This window comes from Eschrichtius robustus, chromosome 8, assembly GCF_028021215.1.
Source record: "Eschrichtius robustus isolate mEscRob2 chromosome 8, mEscRob2.pri, whole genome shotgun sequence".
NCBI classification, from domain to species: domain Eukaryota; kingdom Metazoa; phylum Chordata; class Mammalia; order Artiodactyla; family Eschrichtiidae; genus Eschrichtius; species Eschrichtius robustus.
In genome coordinates, this window is record NC_090831.1 from 58932834 (window position 1) to 58958032 (window position 25199).

At 33.6% G+C, this 25199-nt stretch overlaps 1 protein-coding gene across 3 annotated transcripts in view; it reads left to right on the forward strand.

Moving 5' to 3' along the window:
* SNX13 (sorting nexin 13) overlaps window positions 1–25199 on the forward strand; it is a 143728-nt gene that overhangs the window by 61826 nt on the left and 56703 nt on the right. For all 3 annotated transcript variants that reach the window (XM_068550559.1, XM_068550557.1, XM_068550558.1), the window contains exons 6-13: window positions 4608–4729; window positions 4821–4922; window positions 6300–6388; window positions 10718–10801; window positions 14159–14297; window positions 14704–14792; window positions 18364–18463; window positions 19355–19548. In XM_068550559.1, the coding sequence (XP_068406660.1) occupies window positions 4608–4729; window positions 4821–4922; window positions 6300–6388; window positions 10718–10801; window positions 14159–14297; window positions 14704–14792; window positions 18364–18463; window positions 19355–19548 (919 nt within the window). The remainder of the gene's footprint in view (window positions 1–4607; window positions 4730–4820; window positions 4923–6299; window positions 6389–10717; window positions 10802–14158; window positions 14298–14703; window positions 14793–18363; window positions 18464–19354; window positions 19549–25199) is intronic.

The following is a 25199-nucleotide window of genomic DNA, read 5'->3' on the forward strand; positions in this document are numbered from 1 at the left end:
AAAAAAAATTGTAAGCTATTTCTGGAAGGGTACCAATTCTGTACTACTGTAATAGGAATTCTCTTTTGTTAGCCAGTTATTCTCCATTCCCTTTGTAAGACATACTGACTCATGCCCTTAGCATTAAAGCTAAGCTAATAGACTACATTCTAGTACTTTTGTCCACTTCTGTCCCTACCTTTTGACTTTTAAACTTATCAGAAGTTAGGTATCAATTCCTGGGCACAGAAAGTCTGATACAATTGTCTTGTGGTATGAGCTGAGCATGGATGCTTTAGAGGAGGAGGACAACTGAGTGTGTTAAAAAAGGAAGTTGTATTTGTTTCTGAACCTGTGTACCCTGCTTATACTTTTTATTATAATCATATAATTTAATTTACTTCTACATAGATTGAAGAATAGGAGTATGACAGGGTAGTTCCTATGAAAACGAGGTCACTTGCTTTGGAATTTACTCAGCTAGTTGCTAAATAGATCACAGTAGAATTAGGTGTGTAAAAGACAACTATAAAATGTTGGTGAAAAGCCTTGAAAGACTCTTACTCTGCATTTGGATTTGTTCACAGATGTCGTTAGTTGTTATGCCATTTAAAAGAAACTGGAAACCATAACTTCCTCAATGTGAGAATGGTTTATTCAAGACGAAGGCCACATTAATAACACTTAGCAAAACATTAATCAAAAGGTCTTATCTTAGTCTTACACTGAAAGATTTATATGATTTAAGTTAAAATGAAATACATTCGTGATTCCTTCTTTTGATCAAATATTTCGATTTACTTACCGATTACCACTTTTCCATGTACTGTGTTCCTGCGTGTGTGTGTGTGTGTGTGTGTGTGTGTGTGTGTGTGTGGGTTGGGATGGGTATGTAGTTAATCATAGATTCTTAAAGCTGTAAGTGTCCCTAGAGAAAAACCATGGGAGCTGCCGATTACCACTTTTCCATGTACTGTGTTCCTGCGTGTGTGTGTGTGTGTGTGTGTGTGTGTGTGTGTGTGTGTGTTTGGGTTGGGATGGGTATGTAGTTAATCATAGATTCTTAAAGCTGTAAGTGTCCCTAGAGAAAAACCATGGGAGCTGCCGTGACTTGCTGAATTTCACAGCTAATGACATGGTGTATCTTTTACTTGAATCAAGGACATGTATTCAGTCCAGTTCTCTTTACAGAAGTATTTAGTTGATTTTGATGTGTTTTTTGTGTTACTGATGATGAGCTGTATGCTGCTTAGAATAGATGGCCCCAGTGAAGCAATTTATGTAATCTCAGTCTCAGCCCACAGATTTGGGACATTCATTGCCTTTTTTTGGCATCAGCGTTAAGTAGCTTTGGGGTTTAGAGACGCAAAAAGAGCTCCTCAATATATGTCCTATTTCAGAAGTTTAAGGAGTAAAGAAGCAGTTGCTGTATGTGGTTCATGTGGCCATTCTCCAAGCACCTATTAACAGTGCTCTGACCCTGAAAGAGAAATCAGTAAATCAGTATGTATCAAGTGCCTCCAGTGTTTAACATATTATTTAGCCATTGGGGAACACCACTAGTGAATAAAACATAGTGGAATAAAACAGACAAAATCCCTGACTTCCTGAGATTTTTATCTCAGCAGTTGAATTATTTAACTGCAGGTTGTAAGTGCTATAAAAAGTGAAAAATGTGCTGCTATGAGAATATGTAACCAGAGATCCAGACCTAGTCCGAAGGAATAAGGCAAAGGGTGAGGGTCAATGAAGAGTGCCGTGTGGAATTGACATTTTAGATGAACTCTAAAGTATAAGTGAGAATTGTCAAAGGAATGTGGGGGAGAGAAGGTAAATTTATGGAGAGTGTACAGGGTGAGCAGACTTGGCAGAAGGAATAGCCCGTCCAGAGGCACTGAGGTAAACACAGAACAGAAAAGGAAGGACAGTGGGACAGATGATGAGGAAGTAAGCAGGGTCCCAGCTGTGCATGATCGGAGAGTCATTAAAGGGTTTTTACAGCTCTTGTTTTGTATCATCATATTTGTATTTTTAAAAAGATCACTCTGGCTGCTGTATGGAAAAATAGAATGGAGGGTAGACTAGAGTGGATGTGCGAGATCAATTAAAAGGCCAGGAATAAGATGATGGTGTTAGAGATGAAGATAAGGCATGCCAAATATATTCAGAGAGCTACACTTGGTAGTTTGACTTTTCCTTTTGTTCTTTAATTAAGACTTCATTGCTTATTTAGTTAACCATCGTAATTCTTACAAGCATTCTATCAAGATATATAAGCTTCAAGGGCCTAATATAAATTGTATATTCTCAGGGTGGGGTTGAATATATCCCTTATTCTCTTGGTCATAGAGGAAGTATGCTCTCATTTTTAAATTCAAGAAATGAAAGCCTCTAAGTAATAATAAAATGAAAGTGTAGATAATAGGATTCATTGTGTAATAGTCCAGGTGTTTTTACTAACAGTCATGTGGGGGAATATTTTAAACATAGTGAAAAAAGAGCTTTGACTGTAGGCATAATTTAAGAATAAATAATATTAAGAGCTTTAATAGAAAACTACCTGTGGATCAATAGAAGGAAGTGTGGCTATTACATAAATTGAATGATTTTTAAATTTATATTTATATTCCATTTATTACATATTAATCATATACCATAATTTTAGAAAGTACCTCACTGTCACCAAAATATTTTCAAATTTTAAGGCAAATACTACTAGAAATTGTTAGTAGATATTTTCCTAATTATATAAATGGGAAGCCATGTACTACTGTTGTTCTTATCTTCCTAACCTAGAACAGTTCCTTTGAGTTGAGATTTACAATAGATGTGCATGTATTCAGGGTAAATGAGTCAAGCAGAGGGAAAATGATGACCTTGGATAGAGAATATGAAATACTGTGTTCCCTGTTTTCCCCACCCTCAATGTATTTGTATATTGAAAGTAGAAATCTGTATTTAATACTTAAAATAATTTTTATGTATTTGCATTACTTGTTAACTTTCGGTCATTTTAAATGTCCTTACATCCTCTATAATGAATTGAGATAGGTTTTAAAATGCCTTCTAAAATTAATAAATTTTGTTTTGTTTGAAAATTTCAGTAAATTCTATAAATAGCACTGTACCATGAAACAGAACATATGTAATTTGAAAGATTATGTATTCTGCTTTCTTCTAAATTTGTTAGAATGAACCTTTTATGGATTAAATGAGCTAATGGCCTATACCAAGTAAATTTTGTTCTTATAAAATTTTCAGGTTTGGATGATTTTGTACAAATATTCATGTAAAGAGTTTTGAAAGATGCTTACACAGATTGTGCTTTTCTTTTTAAAATAAGGACAAAAAGACTCTAGAGACCTCTAGGTTTAAGTGTTTATTTTAGATTTTATGTTGAGACTGAGTGTTGTTACCAAGTTTAGTGTATGCTTATATACATGGCTCTTACATACTAAGTAATGGTAACCCCTCCTCAGATCCCAGAGCTCAGGTTACATTTATTTTTGTTAAATTGTTTGTATTCATATACTTATAATTTATGCTTTCTTTCCATGTGTATAACAAAATCATAATTGTGCATTAAAAATCATGAGTGTTAATAATTTGTTTTTGTTTGAAAATAGCCATCTGTTATATTCCTCAATGCCATTACCACATTTAAAAGTTTTTTCTCAAAAGACAGTAATCAAGTCAACTTATTCACTAGCTTCTTTATTGTACATGTATGGTGAATTAGCATAATGAATTATTGTAACTTTTTTTTGCTCCCCCATTGTCTATCATCTTCATGAGTAGCCTCTTTATCTTCTATTTATTTGGTATGTTCCTAAAGGGGTGAATTAATTTTAGTGCTAACTTAAGGAAAACAGCATTGAATAACGTGTTTGTTTAAAAATATCACTTAATCCAAGGAGATGTATAATCTGGTTTTATCTGTTGTATTTGTTATCTGTTTCACTGGTTTACTAAATTAGCGATGTTTGTTGAGGTCTGTTGCTTTTGAGATAAGAGTACTAGGTAACTTAATAAACTTAGTAATCACCTTTTTCATGGGTAAGTATTTTTACATTACTCTTTACACCATTTCCATGTGACTGTAGTTATTTCAAATAGTTAAGTTTTTAAGTGTTTGTATATGCAAACAGAAACCAGTCAGGCTCATACCAAAGGTATTTGGTTCAAAACTTGGACCGTATAACTAAAAGGAAGAATGTGGAGAATTCAGAAAGGGTTCAGAAGGAACCAAGAAATATCTCAACTGCTCTTTTAAAAGCAAGCAAAAACATTATGAATTCCTAATATATTGTTATGTCTGGGATGAGAAATTGCATAATATACTTGTTGTCTTTTCTCTTATTTATTTTAAGCATTTAGTTAGTGCCTTTAAGCTTTGGCACATAAAATACTTCAAAGAATATTGTTCGAGGCTTTAAGTAGATTTGATAAACTGGGTCTTTTGAAAGGGAATGCTAAGATGTAATAGTGGTTAAATGAGTAAAATCTCAGTATAAATAAATTCAGTCTCTTGGATAATCATGTTGTCTTTCAGTAGTCATTAAATAAACTTATTTTTTGATTAAAAAAAGCATTTATGTAATGCTTTTATGTCATGTGTTTTTTGTAAGGTCAAAAGAAATAGACTGGCAACCTTATTTTACTACACGCATTGTAGATGATTTTGGCACACATCTACGAGTATTCAGAAAGGCTCAACAGAAGATAACAGAGAAAGATGATCAAGTAAAAGGTAATATCTTTATCCCCTTTGAAAATTAGGATTTTTAAACCTGTTTTTCTTTATTATTCTGTATGTCTTGAATTGTTCCTCCTTTGTCTAGGTACAGCAGAAGATCTTGTAGATACCTTCTTTGAAGTTGAGGTTGAAATGGAGAAGGACGTTTGCCGTGACCTAGTGTGCACATCTCCCAAAGATGAAGAAGGTTTTCTTTTCAGTTTAACTTTTTTGAGAACAGTAACTGTTCACATTGGTTGGAGACAAGTTAGCAGAATCAGTGAACAAATATAAGCGTAAAATCTAAGAGTGAAATTATTCTTACAGGACAGGCAGCATAGTAAAGACACTGTTGCTATTCACTTTATTGTATTTTTTAACTCTTAAAAGTAGTTTCCAGATTCTTTTTTCTTTTTTTAAGGTCATCTTTAAAATTTAAAGATGGCAATTAAAGAGTACCTCTTTCGTCATCTTTTAAAATACAGCAAACTGAAACATTTTATAATTATAAATTTACTTTTTTTGATCTATAGTAATTTATCTTCCCCTTGAATTTATTATTTCTATTTCAAGAGTACACCTGTTACCCTAAATATTTCCTAAGGGAATGATTATAATATTTCAAATGAAATTTAGAGAGTTGAATGCACTTTTCTTTTTGAGAGGTTAGACCCGATGAGCTTTAGCTGAGGATGTTGTCTTTTCCTAGTTTTACAACGACTAGGAGACTGTGCTACTTGGCACATTTTTTTGACTAGCTGTTTTTTGCGTTGGCCAAAAAGTTCGTTCTGACCCAATAATTATATTCCCGGGAAGTGTCAGCATATGAACAATTCAGAAATGCATTTCTAGTTGTGGAAATTGTTTTCTTAGATTTTTAAAAAATATGCTCAGCTTTTTTATTTCTTTGCCTTCCTTTCCGCTTTTTCCCTTTTTCCTTCTTTCCTTTTTATATTTATTGTGCAATTCAGTTCTTAACTGCTACTTCATTAGCACTAATATGAAATAACTAAATGTAAGAAATAGATATAATAATGTACAGTCCTTTTATGTAAATCAAGCCCTCCTCAATCAGTAAAATATTGGGTTGGCCAAAATGTTCGCTCGGGTTTTTCCATAATGTTACAGAAAAACCCAAACGAACATTTTGGCCAACCCAATAGAAGCGCATACTCTTCTTGTTATTACCTGCCAAGATAGTGGAAGTTCTTTCCTGAAAAAATAATTACAAGTGTATTTTTAAATGTGCAAATAACTTTTAAGTATGCAAAGATGTGTGGTAGAAGTATAGAATACATGGTACAACTAAAACTTTTTGGGGAAAACACTTTTGTAATTGAAGTTTCTCAACAATTCAAAATGTGGGATAGGATTGGGCAGAATAAAAAATATGTATTAGTTTGATTAATGAATAGTTGCTATTTGGAGAACAATAAAGGGATTTTTAGTGAATACTGATTACTAAGGTAATAAGCTGGTGTAATCAGGAAACTGCTAATTTCTACCTCTATTTGTGTTTTATATCAAGAGTAGGTGGAGACTTCGTATTTTCTAATGTTGTTATAGCTACTTCTTTTATTTCTAGGATTCCTAAGGGATTTGTGTGAGGTCTTATTATATTTATTGCTACCTCCTGGAGATTTCCAGAACAAGATCATGCGATACTTTGTCAGGGTAAGCCTAAGCTCATACAAAATACATGGCTGTAAAGAAACTTAGAGTAGTAATTATTAAAATTTTTGTCCCAGGACCCTGTTACGCTCTTAAAAATTATCGAGGACCCCAAAGAGCTTCTGTTTATGTGGGCTTTATCTATCACTATTTATTGTATTGTAAATTAAAACTAAGAAATTTTGGAACACAGAAATACACAAGCCCACATTCCATTAATGGTATCATCACACCATCATGTTCCTTTTTGAAAATATCACTGTATGCTTGTCTCCCCCTACGCTCCAGAGGTTCCTGGACAACACCTTGAAAACTGCCTGAGTTAGAGTTAGATACTTGGAGTTTTGGTTATAACAAAGATATGTTTTAAATTTTCTTTAATATAGCTTCACCTATAAATTTACTTAAATTAGGCTGACTAAAGTAACACTTCTGGATAGAAACTTTCAAAAAAACCTGGGTAGCTAAGATTCTACTTCTTGTCATTGGAAAATAAGTTAAGTCAGATGAGAACAGTAGTCTCGGACTCATTTATTCCCTGGGTATAAACCTTTGGAGTAAAATTCTTTGTACACATGTAAAGGAATAACATTTTGGCTTTGGCTACTGGTTATGATTGAGAAATGCTAGCTAATGCTAACATTAGCCCTTACCCTGACTGAATGGGTAAAATTGAAGTTTCTAATTTTTCTGAAAATGAAAGCTTATGATCTCTTTAGTCTACCATTCTGCAGAACAGATACACCAATTCCTAAGGTGTTTGTTGTTATTTAATGCTTGTTTGTTATTTAAGCAGTATCGATTTCCTAATAGCTCTCTAACTTGAGTTCAGTGCACTTCTCAGGTAGGGAAGTGAAGTGAGAAGAAACTGCTTGATTTTGATGGGAAGAGTCTGATAGATTATATATAGTGAAGACCAATTATTTGGGCTAGTCATTATCAAGGGAGGTAAATATCTGGCATGTCTATCACTAGATTCACGTCTACCACTGAAGGAAGATACTGCTGATCAGTCATCATACTCATTCATGCTGATTATTTGGCAGCAGAGTCTTTGTCTGCCTGGTACTCCAGATAGCCACTGTTAGGCAGTATCTCAGCAGCATTTCACATGGCTGGCCATGTTTTCCTTCTTGAAACTCTGTCTTTTCTTGGGTTCCACGTCATTACTGTCTTCTCTTTTTCTCCTCCATTGGTCTCTTTTTTAGTCACCTTTATATGCTTTAATTCCTCTTCTTAACTTTTAAATATCCAAGTTGTTCAGTTCTGAGCCCTCTTCTTGCTCATCCATTCCTATGGCTTTAAACACCAGCCAAATGCTAATAAAAATTTATGTCTTTAGTCCAGACTTCCCTTCTGAGCTCTAGGCCACTCTGACCAGCTGCCCACTAAAATCACTATTTGATTGATTCACAGCCCTTTTAAACTTTAAATGCCCAAGATGGAAATCTTATTCTTGCCTCCAAATCCTGTCTACCTTTTATAAGTCTTTTCTTCATCCCAGTAATAACTATCCAGCAAATGTTTTAAATCTCAAGTCCTTTTAAAAGGCTTACAATAAGACTGTGCACAATGTGGCTTTGTTTACCTCTCTGGCCTTCATGCCATGCCGTCACTATGTTCCAACTACATTGGCTTCTCCAGAAGTGCCATTTCTCCCCACCATAGGGCTGTCTCGTACTCTTTTTCATCTGCTTAGAATGATTCTCCTTCTCTTGGCTAACTTGTATTTGTCCCACATATCTCACTTCCTCAGAAAGGCCTCCAATCTAAAAGCCCCCTCATAATTCCCTATTAGCGTAGGTAAGTACTGTTTTCCTTCATAACGTTTACCATATTTTAAAATGATAATTTGGTTGTTGCATTTACTTGCTTGATGCCTCTTTCCCCCAGTAGAATCCTAAGTCCTATAAAGACAGGGGCCATATCTTGTATTTATCATGATTATGTACTTAGTGGTTATCACAGTACCTGCCACATAGCAGATACCCAATCAGAGAATTGGGTTTAATGCAAAAGGAAACCTGTTTGTCCTCCTTGCTGGCTGTGGTGGACATGCTACTGCTGCTCCTTAAAGATTAAATTGACTTTTAGGAGACAGGAATGAAGCTGAGTCTTGTTACATGGGGTTATAGTTTAAAATAAGTAGGACAGTTTAAAGAGCAAATATGTTTTGCCACAGATGGTTCTCTTAGGCCAATATTTATTTTTGCTTGAGTCTAATTGAGTTGAGTATAATTGTTAGAGCACTGCAATCAGTTTGTTTTTCTTTTAACTTGGTAGTTCTTTATCAGTTTTCTTTTGTTGATAATTAAATCTAGGTTTTCCCAAAAGACATTTTGTTCAGATTAAATAACAGTTTAGAGAGTTCTTAGTTCTTTCCTTTATATGGATCCTTTGTATGGATTGTACAGATCACAGTATTTGACTGAGATAATTGCTGTTTAATTGCTTCTCCTTTCTTCCATTACCGTGTTTTATTGATTTAGCGATTCATGGCCTCAATGACTCTGTCTTTTGAGCCTTCATACTTGGCAGCTGGTGCTTGTCTTAAAGTATATGAAAATTATCTGGAAATTGATACATATTTTGGAATATTTAGAGCTCTCACTAGAACCTGTAGAGGAATTGTTGAGTCATATGATTACATCTTGACTAACCAAACCCTTTCATGAGGCAAATTAGGAGATCAGCGTAGTTTTCTGAGACATATTGACTGTTTGCATTAACTAATAAGAAGCACTAGAATTATTCAAAAATTTTGTCCACATGTTTTTTTCTCTCACTTTGAAAAGAAACTTTCAAAAAATACTTTTTTGTTTGTGAATTTTCTCCTTACAAAGTACATTTTAAAATGTGAGCTTCTGTGGTCAGATACATAATTTGAAGGAAGGGATTATATAAATAAATATAATTTTTAAGAAGTTAGAGTTAAAGCTAACCTTGAAAGAATAAACAATTTCTTCTACTTTGAGACTGTACGATGTCTCAAAAGAGATTTCAGAAAGTTACTGGAGCCTCCATTAGTGCCTTTTGGAAATATGAATTCATCATGGGGGAAAAGTTGTCAAAAGACTTGTACAGCTTACAAAAGTAGAATTTAAATAATGTATTTCTCTAAAGGAAAATAAAGTGAAGGCTACCTTCTGTGAACTTACACCAGAAAATGGCACAGATAAATTAGAGATCTGGAAAGGAATAAATAAATAAATTGGTCCTTTACTTAGAAAAGTGAAACATCCTGTTAAACTTGTAGCTATTTAGCCTCTCCAGTATTCATAAGAAATGATATTTCATAAATTTAGATATCACAGGCATAAAGGACTGAAGAGTAATAACAGGTAAAAATATTGTCTTAGTAGAATCAGGACTGAATTCTTAGTTTCTTCATTTCTATCATTTAATATTTATCAAATTCCAGCCATGTTTAAGACAATGACCTTGAGAAGAAGAGGCTAAATATTTTTGAAGATAGATAAATCAATAGATTAACTAATCTCACTCATATACAAAAAGTTCCTGAAGAGCTGTAGTGTATTAGAGAAGTAGAAGATAGAAAATTATATAGAGAATGGTATGTGATAAATGGCTTAAATACAGGGCATTAGTGTATTTTAAGCATATAAGTGAAAAAGTGTTCAGCTGGAATGATCAGGGTTTATTTAATTGGAAAATTAATTCTGTACTCAGTCCTTGAAGGAGAGGCAGAATCTTAATAGGTAGGAGCATAAACAGCTGCAAAGAATGGGAAGGTATATTCTAAAGAATGTTGAGTAATTGTTTTAACATGTTATTTTATTTTTATTATCTTCTATTAGGTAAATTTCAAACTCAGACAGGTATAGAGAATAATACAGTAGACATTTATGTACCAACAACCCAGATTTAACCACTGTTAATATTTTGCTGTAGTTGCTCTGTCCCTCCCTTGAAGGCAATCACTATTCTAAGATTGGTATCTTTTCCTTTCCTTTTTTGTTTTTATACTTTTAATTTAGATGTAGGAATCCATAAGCACTTATAGTGCCATGTTTTGCCTTTTAGAAATGAGTATAAATGCTAACATATTAGAGGTATCCTTTTGCTTTTTTTCACTCAACTCTAGTTATCATTGTGGCCATGTATCCAAGTTGATATAGGTGGCTTCATCTCATTTAACTGAGGTATACTAGCTCATCTTTTTGTGAAATCATGTCACTTATCAAGTTTTACTTTTACGTGTACCTTACCTTTCTTAAGTAACAGCATTGTGTTAGGAAATTTACATTGTGCTATTGATTTGAGAAGTATATTAGATTAAGTTTGTTTTTGTGTTTTAAAATTTTTGTCCAGGAAATCCTTGCACGAGGAATTCTTCTCCCATTAATAAATCAACTCAGTGATCCTGATTATATTAATCAATATATCATATGGATGGTATGTACTTTGTAAAATTACAACTCTTGTTTTTAAAACAGTTTTTTAAAATGTACAAATATGATTTGGAGGTCAGGATGATTAAGCAATAATTTATTCAAGAAATTAAGTAAAAATACATCTAAAGATAATCTTTATATTTTCAGTATTTCTATTTGCTTATGTGTTGAATGTACTAGCCAAATTCTCTGTAAGAAAGTTTGTTGATAAGGTAATCTTCCTTACAATTTTGGTGCTGTTTCTACTTATTTAAATTTAAAAAAGGATATTTTATTGTCTGTGTGTATAGATGATGAGTATTTTTAAAAACTGCTATTTGATTTTAAATACAACTGTGTTCTGAACTACTTAAATAGTATGTACTTTACATTTTATTCTAAATTTGTTTCTGTAAGTTGCTTAGTATGTCTATAAGTTAGATAACTCAGTTTTCTTATTCATCAGATATATCAAAGGGTTAGTGGTTATTAAGTTTACTAGCTCTAATTTTTTTTTTTTTTCTGGTTATATATGCTTTCCTCAATAAATTCATGGCTGAGGAAGAGTGTAAATGGGCTATTACTGGGAATACTTTGATAGATACTTCTAGGTCTTTGATTCATTTTTTTGAATCTGAAATTTCTTCCCCACAGTGTCTTCTGTTAACTCAGTCTAGCTTTCCTAGGAAGGAACTACTTGATTGTTCTTTGTTTAACCATATCCATTATCAGACTTGCCATTTTTTATTGTTGTTCCTGTTGCAGTGTTTGTCTCTCCCATCAGATGGTGGGTTACCTGCAGACAGAAATTATCTTACTATCTTTATGTTCCTAGAGCCTTTCATGGAGGTCACAGAACTTGATTTTTCGTTTCCTTTGTCAGCGTCTTCAGAGTCCTGCTAGGCTCTACTAAGAGCTTTAAAAATATGCATATCCGCTTAATTAAAATTTTAAAAAATACATGTCCTTTGCTTACGAATTCTACTCCTGAAATTTATTCTAAAGTGCTAATAAGCAAGTTTGCAACAATCCGATTTAAGGCCATTAATGAGTGTTGCTAGTAATACTAAAAAATTGAAAGCAATTTAATTGTCGCACATAGAGGGATAATTTAGGCATATTGATACAATAAAATACTATGCCGCCATTATTATGGTAGTGTATCTTTATGAATATGAAAAGATATGTATATTTTTATGTGAAAGCATAATTAAAAATGATGTATGTGTAGATATCTAATCTTTTAAAAAATATATAAGTAATTATATATTTATGAATGACTATGATTCTGATAAGATGTGTACTGACTGAAATGTTAATAGAGAGGTAGGATCCTGAAAGTTTTAATTTTTCTCTTTTGTTTATATATTTCACTTTACTTACAAGGAGTATTGGTTATGTAACAAAATGATTTTTTAAAAAGTAAGAAACGGGTAAAATTTAAAAACATTTGAGTAATAAAGTAAGAGTAAATGACATTAAAAATTTTTTTTTTGTAACACAAAAATGGATATTGTATACTTACCTTAAATAATCAGGGTACAGTACTGTATAATCTTACCTATAGTACAGAAAAGGATGCGTGTTTACCAGAATGTTATCGTTATCTCTCACTCATGAGGTTAGGAATTATTTTTATTCCTATTTATATTTTTCTTTAGTTTTCAATTTTTCTTTTGCTAAGCTTATATTAAGTATATAATTAGTTATATGGGAAAGATATTTTAGGGGGACTTAACACATACTCAAAAAAGAATTCAAACCATCAAATTTTTACTTGTTCTCCCCACAGTTGGGCTGGTACTATTATTGTGTATGATGGGTGGGTCTTTATGTTATTTAATGAACAAGAATTGATCACTATTGTACTTTGCTATAAAATATCAGAAAATATATTTAAAAGAGAAAATCCTTTATATCAATAAAGGATCTTTAGCCTGCTTTGTTGTCTGGTTTGCACACTTTTGGCATTCTTTGTGTGGAAAACCCTTTATGTGTGTAGGTATTATAAAGATTAAAATTGGCTCAGTTCTTACTCTTTCACCCAGTTAAATTTCATATTAATGATATCTAATTGTATAGTTTATTTCTATTTGAAAGGAAAAATTTTAGAGCAGTGTAGTAGTTACATATATCTTCTCTATAGAAAGTGTTCGTGTTACCCAACAATAGTTTAAAATTTTTAAGTTATTTCTAAAAATAGTGTGGACGGATTTGCATTATTCATCTCGAAATATATATTTTATTTCTTTTTAAGACAAACTAGTTAATGTTAAGTCCTATCTCTGACTGTGGAATAGAGTACCTAATTGGTTCATAGTTATCCCCCTGCCCAGAGCAGATAAGTGAACAGCTACTTACTTGTTTCTTAATGTATTCTTAGAAAAATCAGGTCTTTAAAAACCTACTTCTTGTTGTATTATTGAAGTAAAATTTATACCAAGTGAGAGAAACTGCCAAGTAGTCCTACAAAGTTGTGTTATAATTTTGTACTTCCACTCGCACTGTTTGAGAGTTTGGTCTCTCCACATTCTGATAGACATTTGGCCTTGTCATTTTGTTATGGTTAACTTGCACATCCTTGATGACTAATGATTTTGAGCAGTTTTTCATGTGCTTGTTGGCCTTTTTTTTTTTTTTTTTTCTCATAGCTCTGGACTTACACAATCCCCAGTGCTTTGACTCCTTGTTTAGAGTGGACAGTGTCCCAAGTTGGCTACCTTTTCATAGCTCCCCTTACTGTTTCACTTAGCTTAAATTTTGTTGGCAGTCATAGTCATTCGTTCCTTCACAGCATCCTCAACTACCTTCTTCTCTCTCTCACTTTATTATTTGCTTGGTGAAACCACACTCTGGTTAAATCCAACTTAACCTTCTACTCCATTCCTATTCTTAAATAGCAAGTGGCTGGAGAAAAAAGGTGAAATAACAGTTATTTATGTCATTACAGTGATTCTGTTAAATTTATGTCAGAGAATGCCACTCTTCTGTTTAAAACTCTCCAGTAACTATTTATTCCATTCAGAGTGAAAGCCAAAATATTTACTAAACCCTACCATATTTGCCCTGCATTACCACTGATCTCCATTACTCTTCTACACTTCTTTAGTTTAGCTCTAGCCGTCATGGCTTCCTTGCTATTATCAGACATTCTGAGCATGCTCTTTACTTTGTAGTGTGCTGTATATCTTACTTACTTTGTTAATAGTCTGTGACCCACGAGAATTTAAGTACCAAGAATACAGAGATTTTCATTTTGTTTTGTTATAAACAGAGGGGATATAGAGGAAAGTTGTGCCTGGCCCATGGTAGGCACTCAAGATTCTGTTTTCACTTAAGCGAGTCTCCCTCCCATCTGTATTTTAAACTTTATTTTCAGATCCGTGATTCTAACTGCAACTATGAGGCCTTTATGAACATTATTAAATTGAGTGACAATATTGGAGAGCTAGAAGCAGTCCGAGATAAAGCAGCAGAAGAATTACAGTATCTTCGATCTCTAGATACAGCTGGTGATGGTAAGTATTGATAATTTATTTAAGCATAAGAATGTCTTACTTCTTTAATGATTACTGTGTCTTCACACAAAACTTTAATTTACCTAAATGTCATTTTTTGCTATTAGTTGTTTTCACCTTAAGTAAATCTGACTTTTATTATGCTAATATGTGCTGAGACTAAAGCACAATAATTTTCTGAATATGAGACTCTTATTATTGCAGTTATCTCTAAAGTAAAGATAATTGGCATGGTTTAATTTTAATTAAATAATTTCACTGTAAAATTTCCAGTTATTTCTTTTATTAAATAAAATAATTGCTCTATTCATTGGTTATTATGTTAAATTGTAGTAAGTGTATGTTTAAAGTATTTCACAAGTAACACTGCCACTTTCTACCTCATAATCAATTTGTTTGTTTTTAGATATCAACACCATCAAAAATCAAATAAATAGCTTATTATTTGTAAAGAAAGTATGTGACTCAAGAATACAACGGTTGCAGTCAGGCAAGGTAAGTAAAGTACTTTTGAATTAATATTTAGTTATAAATACTTTATATTCATTAAAACATCTAGCAAATGACAAAAGGTAGAATATTAACCAGTGTAGCACTCTACAAAAGAACTAAGAATGTAGAAAAAAGTTTATCTTACATAATGTAGTGTAAGTATTTGTTAAAACAAGCTAAAGAGATTAAAATGCTGCATGAAAAATACTGAAGTAATTAAAGATTTTATTTCTTGATTTATATATTTATCTACTCATGTATTATTTATTCAAAATTCAACATTTATTATATTTTGTACACTGGGCACCTTTTTTTAGATGGACCTAACAGACAGAAATCTCTCTCATGGAGCTTACATTTCCATAACATCTTAACAGAAAAACCCGAATGAAGTTTTTGGCCAACCCTGTAGTTGCAGCATCAGAAAATTAACCAATATATAAATTGATGTATTATGTAAAAAATGTAAAAAATAAGTAAATGTGAAAAAAATAAGTAAAGCAAAGTAGGGTGATAGAGAATGTCTGGGAGTGTTTTAGATACATGGTGAGAGATTTGGTGACATTTGAGCATAGAGAGATGCGAATAACGAGAGGGTCCTGTGAATTATTTTTTTTTTTTTAAAGGAATCTTGCAGGCAAGGGTGAGAGCATGCAAAGGCCCTGGAATAGGAAAAGTGCCTGGTGAGTTAGAGGAGGTCATTGTGTCTGGTATGGAATGCATGAGAGGGATTGTAGTAGGAAGGAAATTAGAGAGGAACCTTGGGGGTTACTGCCATAGTAAGATTTTTAAAAATTCTAATTGTGATAGGAATCCATTGGAGATTTGCCCTGGCAAGTGACATGATGTGACTTACGAGTTAAAATGATTACTTGCACTCTTTGTGATAAATAGATTGTGGTGGAGTGGTGGGGACAAGAATGGAAACAGATCACTTACAAGACTGTTGCATTAGTTCAGTAAGAGATGTCTGTGGAGGTTCATGTGAGAAGTAATTAGAGACTAGATATAGTGCTAACAAGATTTGCTAATGGATTAAATACGGGATGAGAGAGGAAAAAAGGACTCAAGGATGATTCCAGAGTTTTTTGGCCTGAGCAACTGTTTGAATAGTGTTGTTGTTTACTAAAATGGATACAGCTGCGGGAGGAGGAAGTCTGGAAGAGAGAATCGAGGTTTGAATGTTTTAGTTTGAGATCCCTGTTTGACATTCAAGTAGACATGCTAATTGGTAAACTCGAGTTCAAGGGAATGTTTAGTGATGGAACAAACTTTGAGAATCCTCAGGATTATCAGATATTTATTTAAAGTTAAGAGACTGGATGAGGTTACCTAAAAGAATGAGTTTAAGTAAGAAGATATCAAAGACTTAGTCCTGAGGCCCTGCAGTTACTTGGTGTTTAAGACAAAGTGGAAGATCTAGCCAAAGAAACAGAGTGACTGGTGAGATTGAAGGAAAACCTGGGAGTGTGATATCCTCGAAGCCAAGTGTAGAAAATGTTTAAAGAAGTGAGAGATCAGGTATATCAAAGGCGACTAATAAGTTGAGTAAGATGAAGATTTAGAATTGACTATTGGGTTTGCCAGCAGGGGGATTCTTGGTGATCTGATGATAGCATTTTGGTGAATAGTGGAGAGAAACCCTGACTGGAGTCAGTCCAGGAGAAAATGAGAAGAGGTGAATTAGAAACTGTGATTATAGGTAGCTGTTTGGAAGAGTTTCATGGTAAAGGAGAAGCAGAGATTTGGGGCTTTAAAACAGAAAAAAACATTTTTTAGTACCTTTAGTTTTTAGTGTAGTCACCTTTTTCATGCTGGTTTTCTATTGGAAATTTATTTGTGACTCTCTGGTCTTGTAATTTTGCAGTGTACTTAAATTCCTTAAGGAATGGAAGACTTATTTTTAAAAATCTTGAGTTTAGTTTGCTAGTTTAATTATAACTTACATTACTTGAGGCCCACATTTGTCATTTATATGTGTGTGCGGGTGTATGTCTGTCTGTCTTTGTTTCAGTTAACTGTATTTTAAAGTGAGTTTATACATGCATGTAAATTCAGAATAGAAGAATAATACTGTTTCACGTGTTCTTACTCTTTCTTTATCTAGTTACCTTACCTAGATCTTAAGAGTTAATGATCCATAAGCATCATTATTTAAAGTCTGTTTGCCTAAACACTTTCCGATATTGAATCCTTTTGAAATTTTGAAACCTTGTTTGGAAGCTTGTCAATTCTATTTTGAATATCAAGCTTTACCTTTTTAAATAGCTCAAGTCATACAGTGTTTTCCTTTGGAAGAAAACTGAGACTCTTCACAGAGATGTAGTTTTTTAACCATGCTACTTATCTTAAAGTCTTAGGAGGTGCTTTATTCTTTTTATCAGAAATAAAGTGGTAGTGAATACTCTTTTCCATTCCCTATCTATAGAGGTGCTGCTGGACAGGAAAAAGAGGTGATAAAATCTGAGGAAGGAAGACTTAGGAGAAATCATGTGCTGGGACTAGATTGCTTTACCCCAGACATTTTTAAGTTGGTAATCTGTTAGTATTAAGTACTTATATGAAGGAGAGATACTAATTACAGAGGAAGCTTTTTTCTCCTTTTTTCAAATCATCTTCCTTTTCCTTTATGTCCTTTTCCTTTCCTTCCTTTTTCCTATGCGTAATTTAGTATCTGCCCCTGAATAAGGCAGCCTGTCTAACTTTCAGAAAACCTGTGTATCTTTTTTTAAAAATAGAGGATTGTGAGATATGGATTTGGGAACGCAGAGAAGCTGGTGAAAATCATTCCCGGAAAACACTGTAGGTTTTTGTGGAAGGGGCAGCAGGTTTCGAGGACACTGACTCATTCTAACCGGCTTTGTGACCCCAGGCAACATTTCCAATCCTCAACTTTCTTATCTGTTGAGTGTGATTGGTAATATTTATCCGATAGGATTGCTGTGGAGATTAATGAAGTAATGTGTATAATGCACCTAGCACAATGCTGGACATGTAGATTCTCTAAATTTGAGCCTGTTAACAAATTTTTTTTCACCCTATGTAGGTAGTTACCTGCTCTCTTGCTTTGAAGTATATGTAATTTACTATTTAGGTAGACTGAAAAGACATACATTTTCTATAAAGATTATAGACTTTTTCTCCATTAGGAGCAGATTAACTCAGGAATACTTTCTGTTTTTCCAGTAGATAGACTTCAATCTGTACTTGAAAATATTGGGATTTGTTTATTCTTGAACATCAAGGGGATCCAGGTATCTCCTTTAGCCCCTAAAATGTTCATTTTTGTTTGGAATATGTAGAGATAGAGAATCCATGAAAATACATTTAGATTTATCTTTTTATTAGAAGAAATGAGTACTTATCATACTTTTAATGTATATTTACTAAGCAGCTCTTAAAATAACTCTAGGAAATTCAGTGAGCTGATACCTTTTATTGGGCACCCACATGTACAAGAAGAGAAACCTTTATTTTTATTCCATTTTAACTTAAATTTTTACATCTGTTTAAAGATCTTTAACCTAGTGAGTGAATAGATGAAATATTAATCTACATTAACTTTTATTTGTAGGAAATAAATACTGTGAAACTGGCAGCAAACTTTGGGAAACTTTGCACAGTCCCCCTGGACAGCATTCTTGTAGACAATGTTGCACTACAGTTTTTTATGGGTAGGTAAATCCATTTTATAAAAATAATGTAACCCTTGAAATTTTTAGTAATTGTAAATATTGTTAAATTTTAAATACCTGATATTAGGCGTGGCATATATATCTCTCTTCCACCCCTTATTCTCTGAAATACTCCCTTTGCTTGGAAACCAGAGAGATTTATTTTGTTGTCGAGGAAAAAAATGCTTATTTTAGCTCCAGTGTGCATTTGCTAATCTGCTTTTAAATAAACCCCAGGAGATTCTACTATGAATTTAAATTTAAGTTATTTGAGAAAGAGTACTTTATCAGGAATACGTGGTATGTATAACCTGTGTATATCATTTTGGTGCATGAATGGGGGAGGGGCTTTGTTTTTATGCCATTTTAATATATAAATATTTATTAATTTTATTAATATTACATCAAAATTGCTTTTATCTGGGGGACATATCCAGCAAAACTCCCTGATTCTTCATTTTCATGATCAAAAACAAATGCATGGCTTATTGAAGAACCCAAACCTTATTTTTAATATTTATGATAGTAGTAATATTATGATTAATAATCTTTGTTGAGAATGGAAGCTGAATGTTGGTGAAGTAGTTTATTTCTGATGAAGCCTTCTCTGGCAGTTTTATCCCCTAGAGATATTTTAGTGAAAAATCAGATTTTTTTTTTTTTTTTTTTTAATATGTGCTTCCATTTGTTTTTTCTACATAACTGGTCTTTTCAGCCTAACCAGTTTATGATATAACTATTTTTTTTTAACCTCAAGCATTTGCTAAACATGTTCAAAATGTAGCGTTTTAAGTATTTGAAACTTTAATCCTTCTTAACTTGTCATACAGCTGTATGCACCCAAAAATGTGTGACTTTAATATCTGTGTTGTTACGGATTTTGTTTGGTAGATTACATGCAACAAACTGGAGGTCAGGCACATCTCTTCTTCTGGATGACAGTGGAAGGATACCGGGTTACAGCCCAACAACAGCTAGAAGTTTTATCAAGTCGTCAGAAAGATGGAAAACATCAAACCAACCAAACCAAAGGTCTTTTAAGAGCAGCTGCTGTTGGAATTTATGAACAGTATCTATCAGAAAAGGTGAGAATATATTTTGATTACTGTTTTCTTATCTTCTCTGGCAGTATCATTAATAATGATTTTTGTAGTACTTGTAAATATCCATTATTCATGCTGCTATGCACAACTGCCTTACATTGCCTTATTGTGTATTATCCTCATTTTATAAGTGAAGAAACTGATTCAATTAGAAAATTGAATTAACTTGTCCAGGGTCATGCAGTTACAAAATGACAGTTAAAATTCAAGGTCACATGCACTGTAGATAATAGGTAGAAAGTAAAAGGATGGAAAAAGGTAAACCATGCTAACAGTAACTAAAATAGAGCTGGAGTGGCTATACCAATATCAGTAATAGATTTTAAGACAAAAAATGGTTACTAGAGAAACGAACATTTTATAATTCTGAAAGGGTCAGTTGATGAGGATGATAAAACAACAAAGCCCCCACATACATGAAGCACAAACTGACAGAATTGAGGGAGAAGTAGACAATTCAGCAATAATAGTTGGAGACTTCAATACTCACTCTCAAAAACTGATAAAACAATTAGATAGAAAATGACTAAGGATATACAAGAATTGAACAGCCCTATAAACCCGTTAGACCTCTCCACATTCTCAGTGGCTTAACTCAACAAAGGTTTATTTCTCTCTCATGCCACAGTCCAACGTAAGTCAGTGAGGCAGGGTGAGGAGTGGAGAGCGAGAAGCAGTGAATAATAGGGGGACCCAGGCTTCCAGACTCCTTTATTCTTAAAGTTCATTTACTTTAAAGTGACTTCTGGGACTTCCCTGGTGGTGCAGTGGTTAAGAATCCTCCTGCCAATGCAGGGGACACGGGTTCAAGCCCTGGTCCAGGACGATCCCACACGCCTCGAAGCAACTAAGCCCGTGCGCCACAGCTACTGAGCCTGCGCTTTAGAGCCCGCGAGCCACAACTACTGAAGCCCACACGCCTAGAGCCCGTGCTCCGCAACAAGAGAAGCCACTGCAATGAGAAGCCCGCGCACCACAAAGAAGAGTAGCCCCCGCTCGCCGCAACTAGAGAAAGCCCGCGCGCAGCAACGAAGACCGAATGCAGCCAAAAAGAAAAAAAAAGAAAAGAAAACACGGTACATCAAAATTTGTGGGATGCAATTAAAGAAGTGCTTACAGGGAAATGTGTAGCTTTAAATGCCTAATTAGAAAGAAGAAAGATCTCAAAGCAACAATCTACATTTTCACCTTAAAAATCTAGAAAAAGAAAAGCAAGACAAACCTAAGCAAACAGAAGGAAGGAGGAAATAGTAAAGCTCAAAATGGAAATCAGTGAAATAGAAAACAGGAAAACAATAGTGAAAAATCAGTACAGCCAAAAGTTGGGAAAAGAACAACAAAAGTGACAAACATTTAGCTAGATTGGCCCAGAAAAAAGATACAGATCACCAAAATCATGAATGAAAGAGGAGGCATCACCGCCAACTCTATAGAAATTAAAGGGACTATAAGGAAATATTACAAACAACTTTATGACAACAAATTTGACAACTTAGATGAAATGGGCAAATTCCTGGGGAGACACTAATTGCCAAACTGACTTAAGAAGAAACAGAAAATATAGTAAATAAATTTAATTAATAATTAAAAATCATCTTTCAAAGAAAAGCCCAGGCCTAGCTGGTTTCACTAGGTATGAATTCTATCATACATTTCAAGAAGAAATAATACCAATACTTCACAAACTCTTCCAGAAAATAGAGAAAAAAGAAACACTTCCCAACTCATTTTATGAGTGTGTCATTCTCATATCAAAGTCAGACAAAGACATCATTTAGAAAACTACAGACTAATATCCCTCATGAATATGGACACAAAAATCGTCAAGATTCAAGGTTACTAACACTCCAGTACTTTTAATGGCTATGCTATACCTTTTAATTTATACTTAACACAAATATTGTATTTGAATTTTAAGTATGAATGATACTTGGAAACTGCTTATTTGTGCATTTGCTTACATTTTTGCCTTGTGAAATATACCCTACTTAAAAGAGTACACAGTTTTGAGAATAGTAGTATAGCAAACACCTTTATACCCCATCCAGCTTTAGAAATAGAACATTCATTATATTTTTAAAGATCCCTATATATTATCTACCTGTCATTACTTCCTTGCTTCCTGATGAAGCCCGTTTTCTGTAATTATTCACTTGCTTTCCCATACAGTTTTATTATACCTGTATGTTCTGAACAATATTATTGCTTCAGCTTTCTGAGATTTTGACATTACAGAAATGTCAGGAGGGGCTTCCCTGGTGGCTCAGTGGTTGAGAGTCTGCCTGCCAATGCAGGGGACATGGGTTCGAGCCTTGGTCTGGGAGGATCCCACATGCCGCCGAGCAACTAGGCCCGTGAGCCACAATTACTGAGCCTGCGTGTCTGGAGCCTGTGCTCCGCAACAACAGAGGCCGCGATAGTGAGAGGCCCGCGCACCGCGATGAAGAGTGGCCCCCACTTGCCGCAACTAGAGAAAGCCCTCGCACAGAAACGAAGACCCAGCACAGCCATAAATAAATAAATAAATAAAAAGCCAGACCCTTAGCTCTTTAAAAAAAAAATGTCAGGAGACAACTTGAGACATTTGCCTTCCAGATGGCTATCATTGTTTCCAGTCATAGTAAAAGATGCCAACGTTGGCCTGCAGTAAATCATATTTTCAAAGAATGGGACAAGAATAATGTCCTTCTCTCATTTGAAAATGCATCAAGAATGAGTATGGTGAAATAAAGTAAACAGAAATTTATATGCTTTCTCTAAAACTATTGAATGATTTTTGAAGGAACTAAAATAAACCTTGAAATGGATGGACTGAACTGAGTTCTTTATGTGTAGGCTGGAACAAAAACTCATATAATGAAAAAAATGACTCACTTTTTGGAACTAAGGCTATTGAGAACTCAGATATCATCAGAAAGGAACAGCTAGTTTAAAGAGGATTTTCTCACTTTCTTTACTAAAACTATAATTTATTTGGAATGCACCTTTATCACGTTTAAATGATCTGTGTGTTTTAAAACCATTTTCCTTGAAAAGGAGAGGTTTAACTTATGACATTCATTATGCTTTGAAATACTTAAAAACGGGCATTTTAGACATGGGTAGCCTGTATGATGAATTCATAGATGAAAAGGACCTGATAGACAAACAGCTGGTCTATGAAACAAACCTGTAGATACAAAGTTGATGGACATTTTTTTGGAGAGCTGGAAACAAACCCCTACAGGTCTAAAAACCTGCTGTTCTTAGTGAGTAAAATCCCATTATTCTTTGCCTAAATGATTTTATTGAAGGGATATTTAACTTGATGTCATGCCATTGCACTGGTTAGAGAAATAAGTGTGATATGTAGGCTTAAGAGCAGAGCTGAAAGTCACAGTGAATTTTATTTTACAATTGATTGTACTTAAATTATACCACTGCATAAAATAATGTCCTGAAGGCTGCAGGCAGATCAGAGAAGTATCGTTGAAAAGGGCAACACAAAAATACCCTACAAGATCATGGAATAAAAAGAAAAGTAATTGTTTACTTTTTATTAAATATAGATATATCTAATTAGTCCTATTATATGTATAATCTTTTAAAAAGTCTTACATTTTTATATTTTAAGAATATACAATAATAGCACCTGCAATATTTAAATTTAAAAGTAAAAAGTTTAACATATGTTAAAATAAGTTGCTGTATCAGAGTACAGAAACATTAAGTATATTGTTTAATATTCTCAAACATTATTTTTTTGATTAGTCCAATTAATTACTAATTGCCACTGTTAACTAGTCCTTTTGTTTAAATAACTACATTTGTGTAACAGAAAAGTAAAGAATACAGATTAATAGATAATTTTGGGAAAACACCCATTTTTGTATTTTTATGTTAAAGAAGTAACAGATACGTATAAATATTTCTTCCATATTACTTTTTTTGAAAGGTGGGCTCTCTGAACGTTTTGGTCACCCTCTTCCAAGGATGAGGCTTAATCCAATTCTATATACCTGAGATTATAGAAAAAACTAAACTAGATAAATAGATAATGTTATTATTTTCAAATTTTTCTCTTATTTCCTAGAAACTGAGTTTTACTGAGCTTAGAGGGCAAATGAAAGGACAAAACTAACTTAAATCTTGTTCCTCTCTGATCTTTGTCACGTAGTTGAAGTTGTTTAGTTCTCCTGTTCTTAGTTCGGGGGAAACAAAAAAACACCACACTCGTACACAAACAAATAGTAGGTAAGTATCCTTCTCTTCCTCCTCCAGAAAAACCCCACACAAACCAAAAAACAACCACCACACGACCTACTTGGGTTTACTACCAAGAGTGTTGGATTAACAAGGGAGCATTAGAAGTTGTGTAGCCCTTTGCCTCCTGTTTACTTACTTTAAAGAAAACTAAAAAAAAAAATTTTGTTCGAGTATACTTGATATACAGTGTTGTGTTAATTTCTGCTGTACAGCAAAGTGATTCAGTTATACATATAAATACACATTCTTTTTCATATTCTTTTCCATTATGGTTTAGCACAGGATATTGAATATGGTTCCCTGTGCTATACCGTAGGACCTTGTTGTTTATCATTCTATATATAATAGCTTGCATCTGCTAATGCCAAACTTCCAATCCATCCCTCCCCCATCCCCCCTCTCCTTTGGCAACCACAAGTCTGTTCACTATGTCTGTGAGTCTGTTTCTGTTTTGTTGATAAGTTCATTTGTGTCATATTTTAGCTTCCGCATATAAGTGATATCATATGGTATTTGTCTTTCTCTTTCTGACTTAACTTCACTTAGTATGATAATCTCTAGGTTTATCCCCATTGCTGCAGATGGCATATTTCACTCTTTTTTGTGGCCAACTAGTATTCCATTGTATATATGTATCACATCTTTATCAATTCATCTGTCGTTGGACATTGAGATTGTTTCCATGTCAATTCATCTGTCGTTGGACATTGAGGTTGTTTCCATGTCTTGGCTGTTGTGAATAGTGCTACTTTGAACATGGGGTGCATGTATCTTTTTAAATTATAGTTTTGTCTGGATATATGCCCAGGTTACTTACTTACTTTTACTTCTTTTCTTGATATATCTTCTTTTCTGTTCCTTAGATAGTGTATTAGCATAGAGAAATTACTTGAACAATGCATTCTTTTGGTACTTTCTCTAAAGGTTACCATCCTTGTCGCTCATTTATTCTCCACAGCCTTCAGAACTAAAAATACAAAAGTTGACATGCCAAAGATGACCATATTTCTAGCTTCTCAGTGTTATTTTCTTTCAGTAAAGTGATTTTTCACATTGCACATCATATTTTATATTTCTGTGTAGTATCTGTCACGTTATGCACCTTGAGATGGAAATTGTTGGAACAAATTAACTTTTCAGATTTTTTCCATCCTGTATCACGCTGGAACTTTGCTGCAGTATTATAAAACCAAATTAAGATAAGCATAGTCTCTTTTAAGTGCCATTCAAAAGGATTGTTTCTAATGTTAAATGATAAATAACAAATGGCTTATTCTTTTGGTATTTTATTAAATACACATCTAGGACTACTGAGTGCTCAACACTAACTCCTAATGACAGAGTTTCCTATGTGCTAGACACATATGCCTTACGTAAATCTCTTTTCA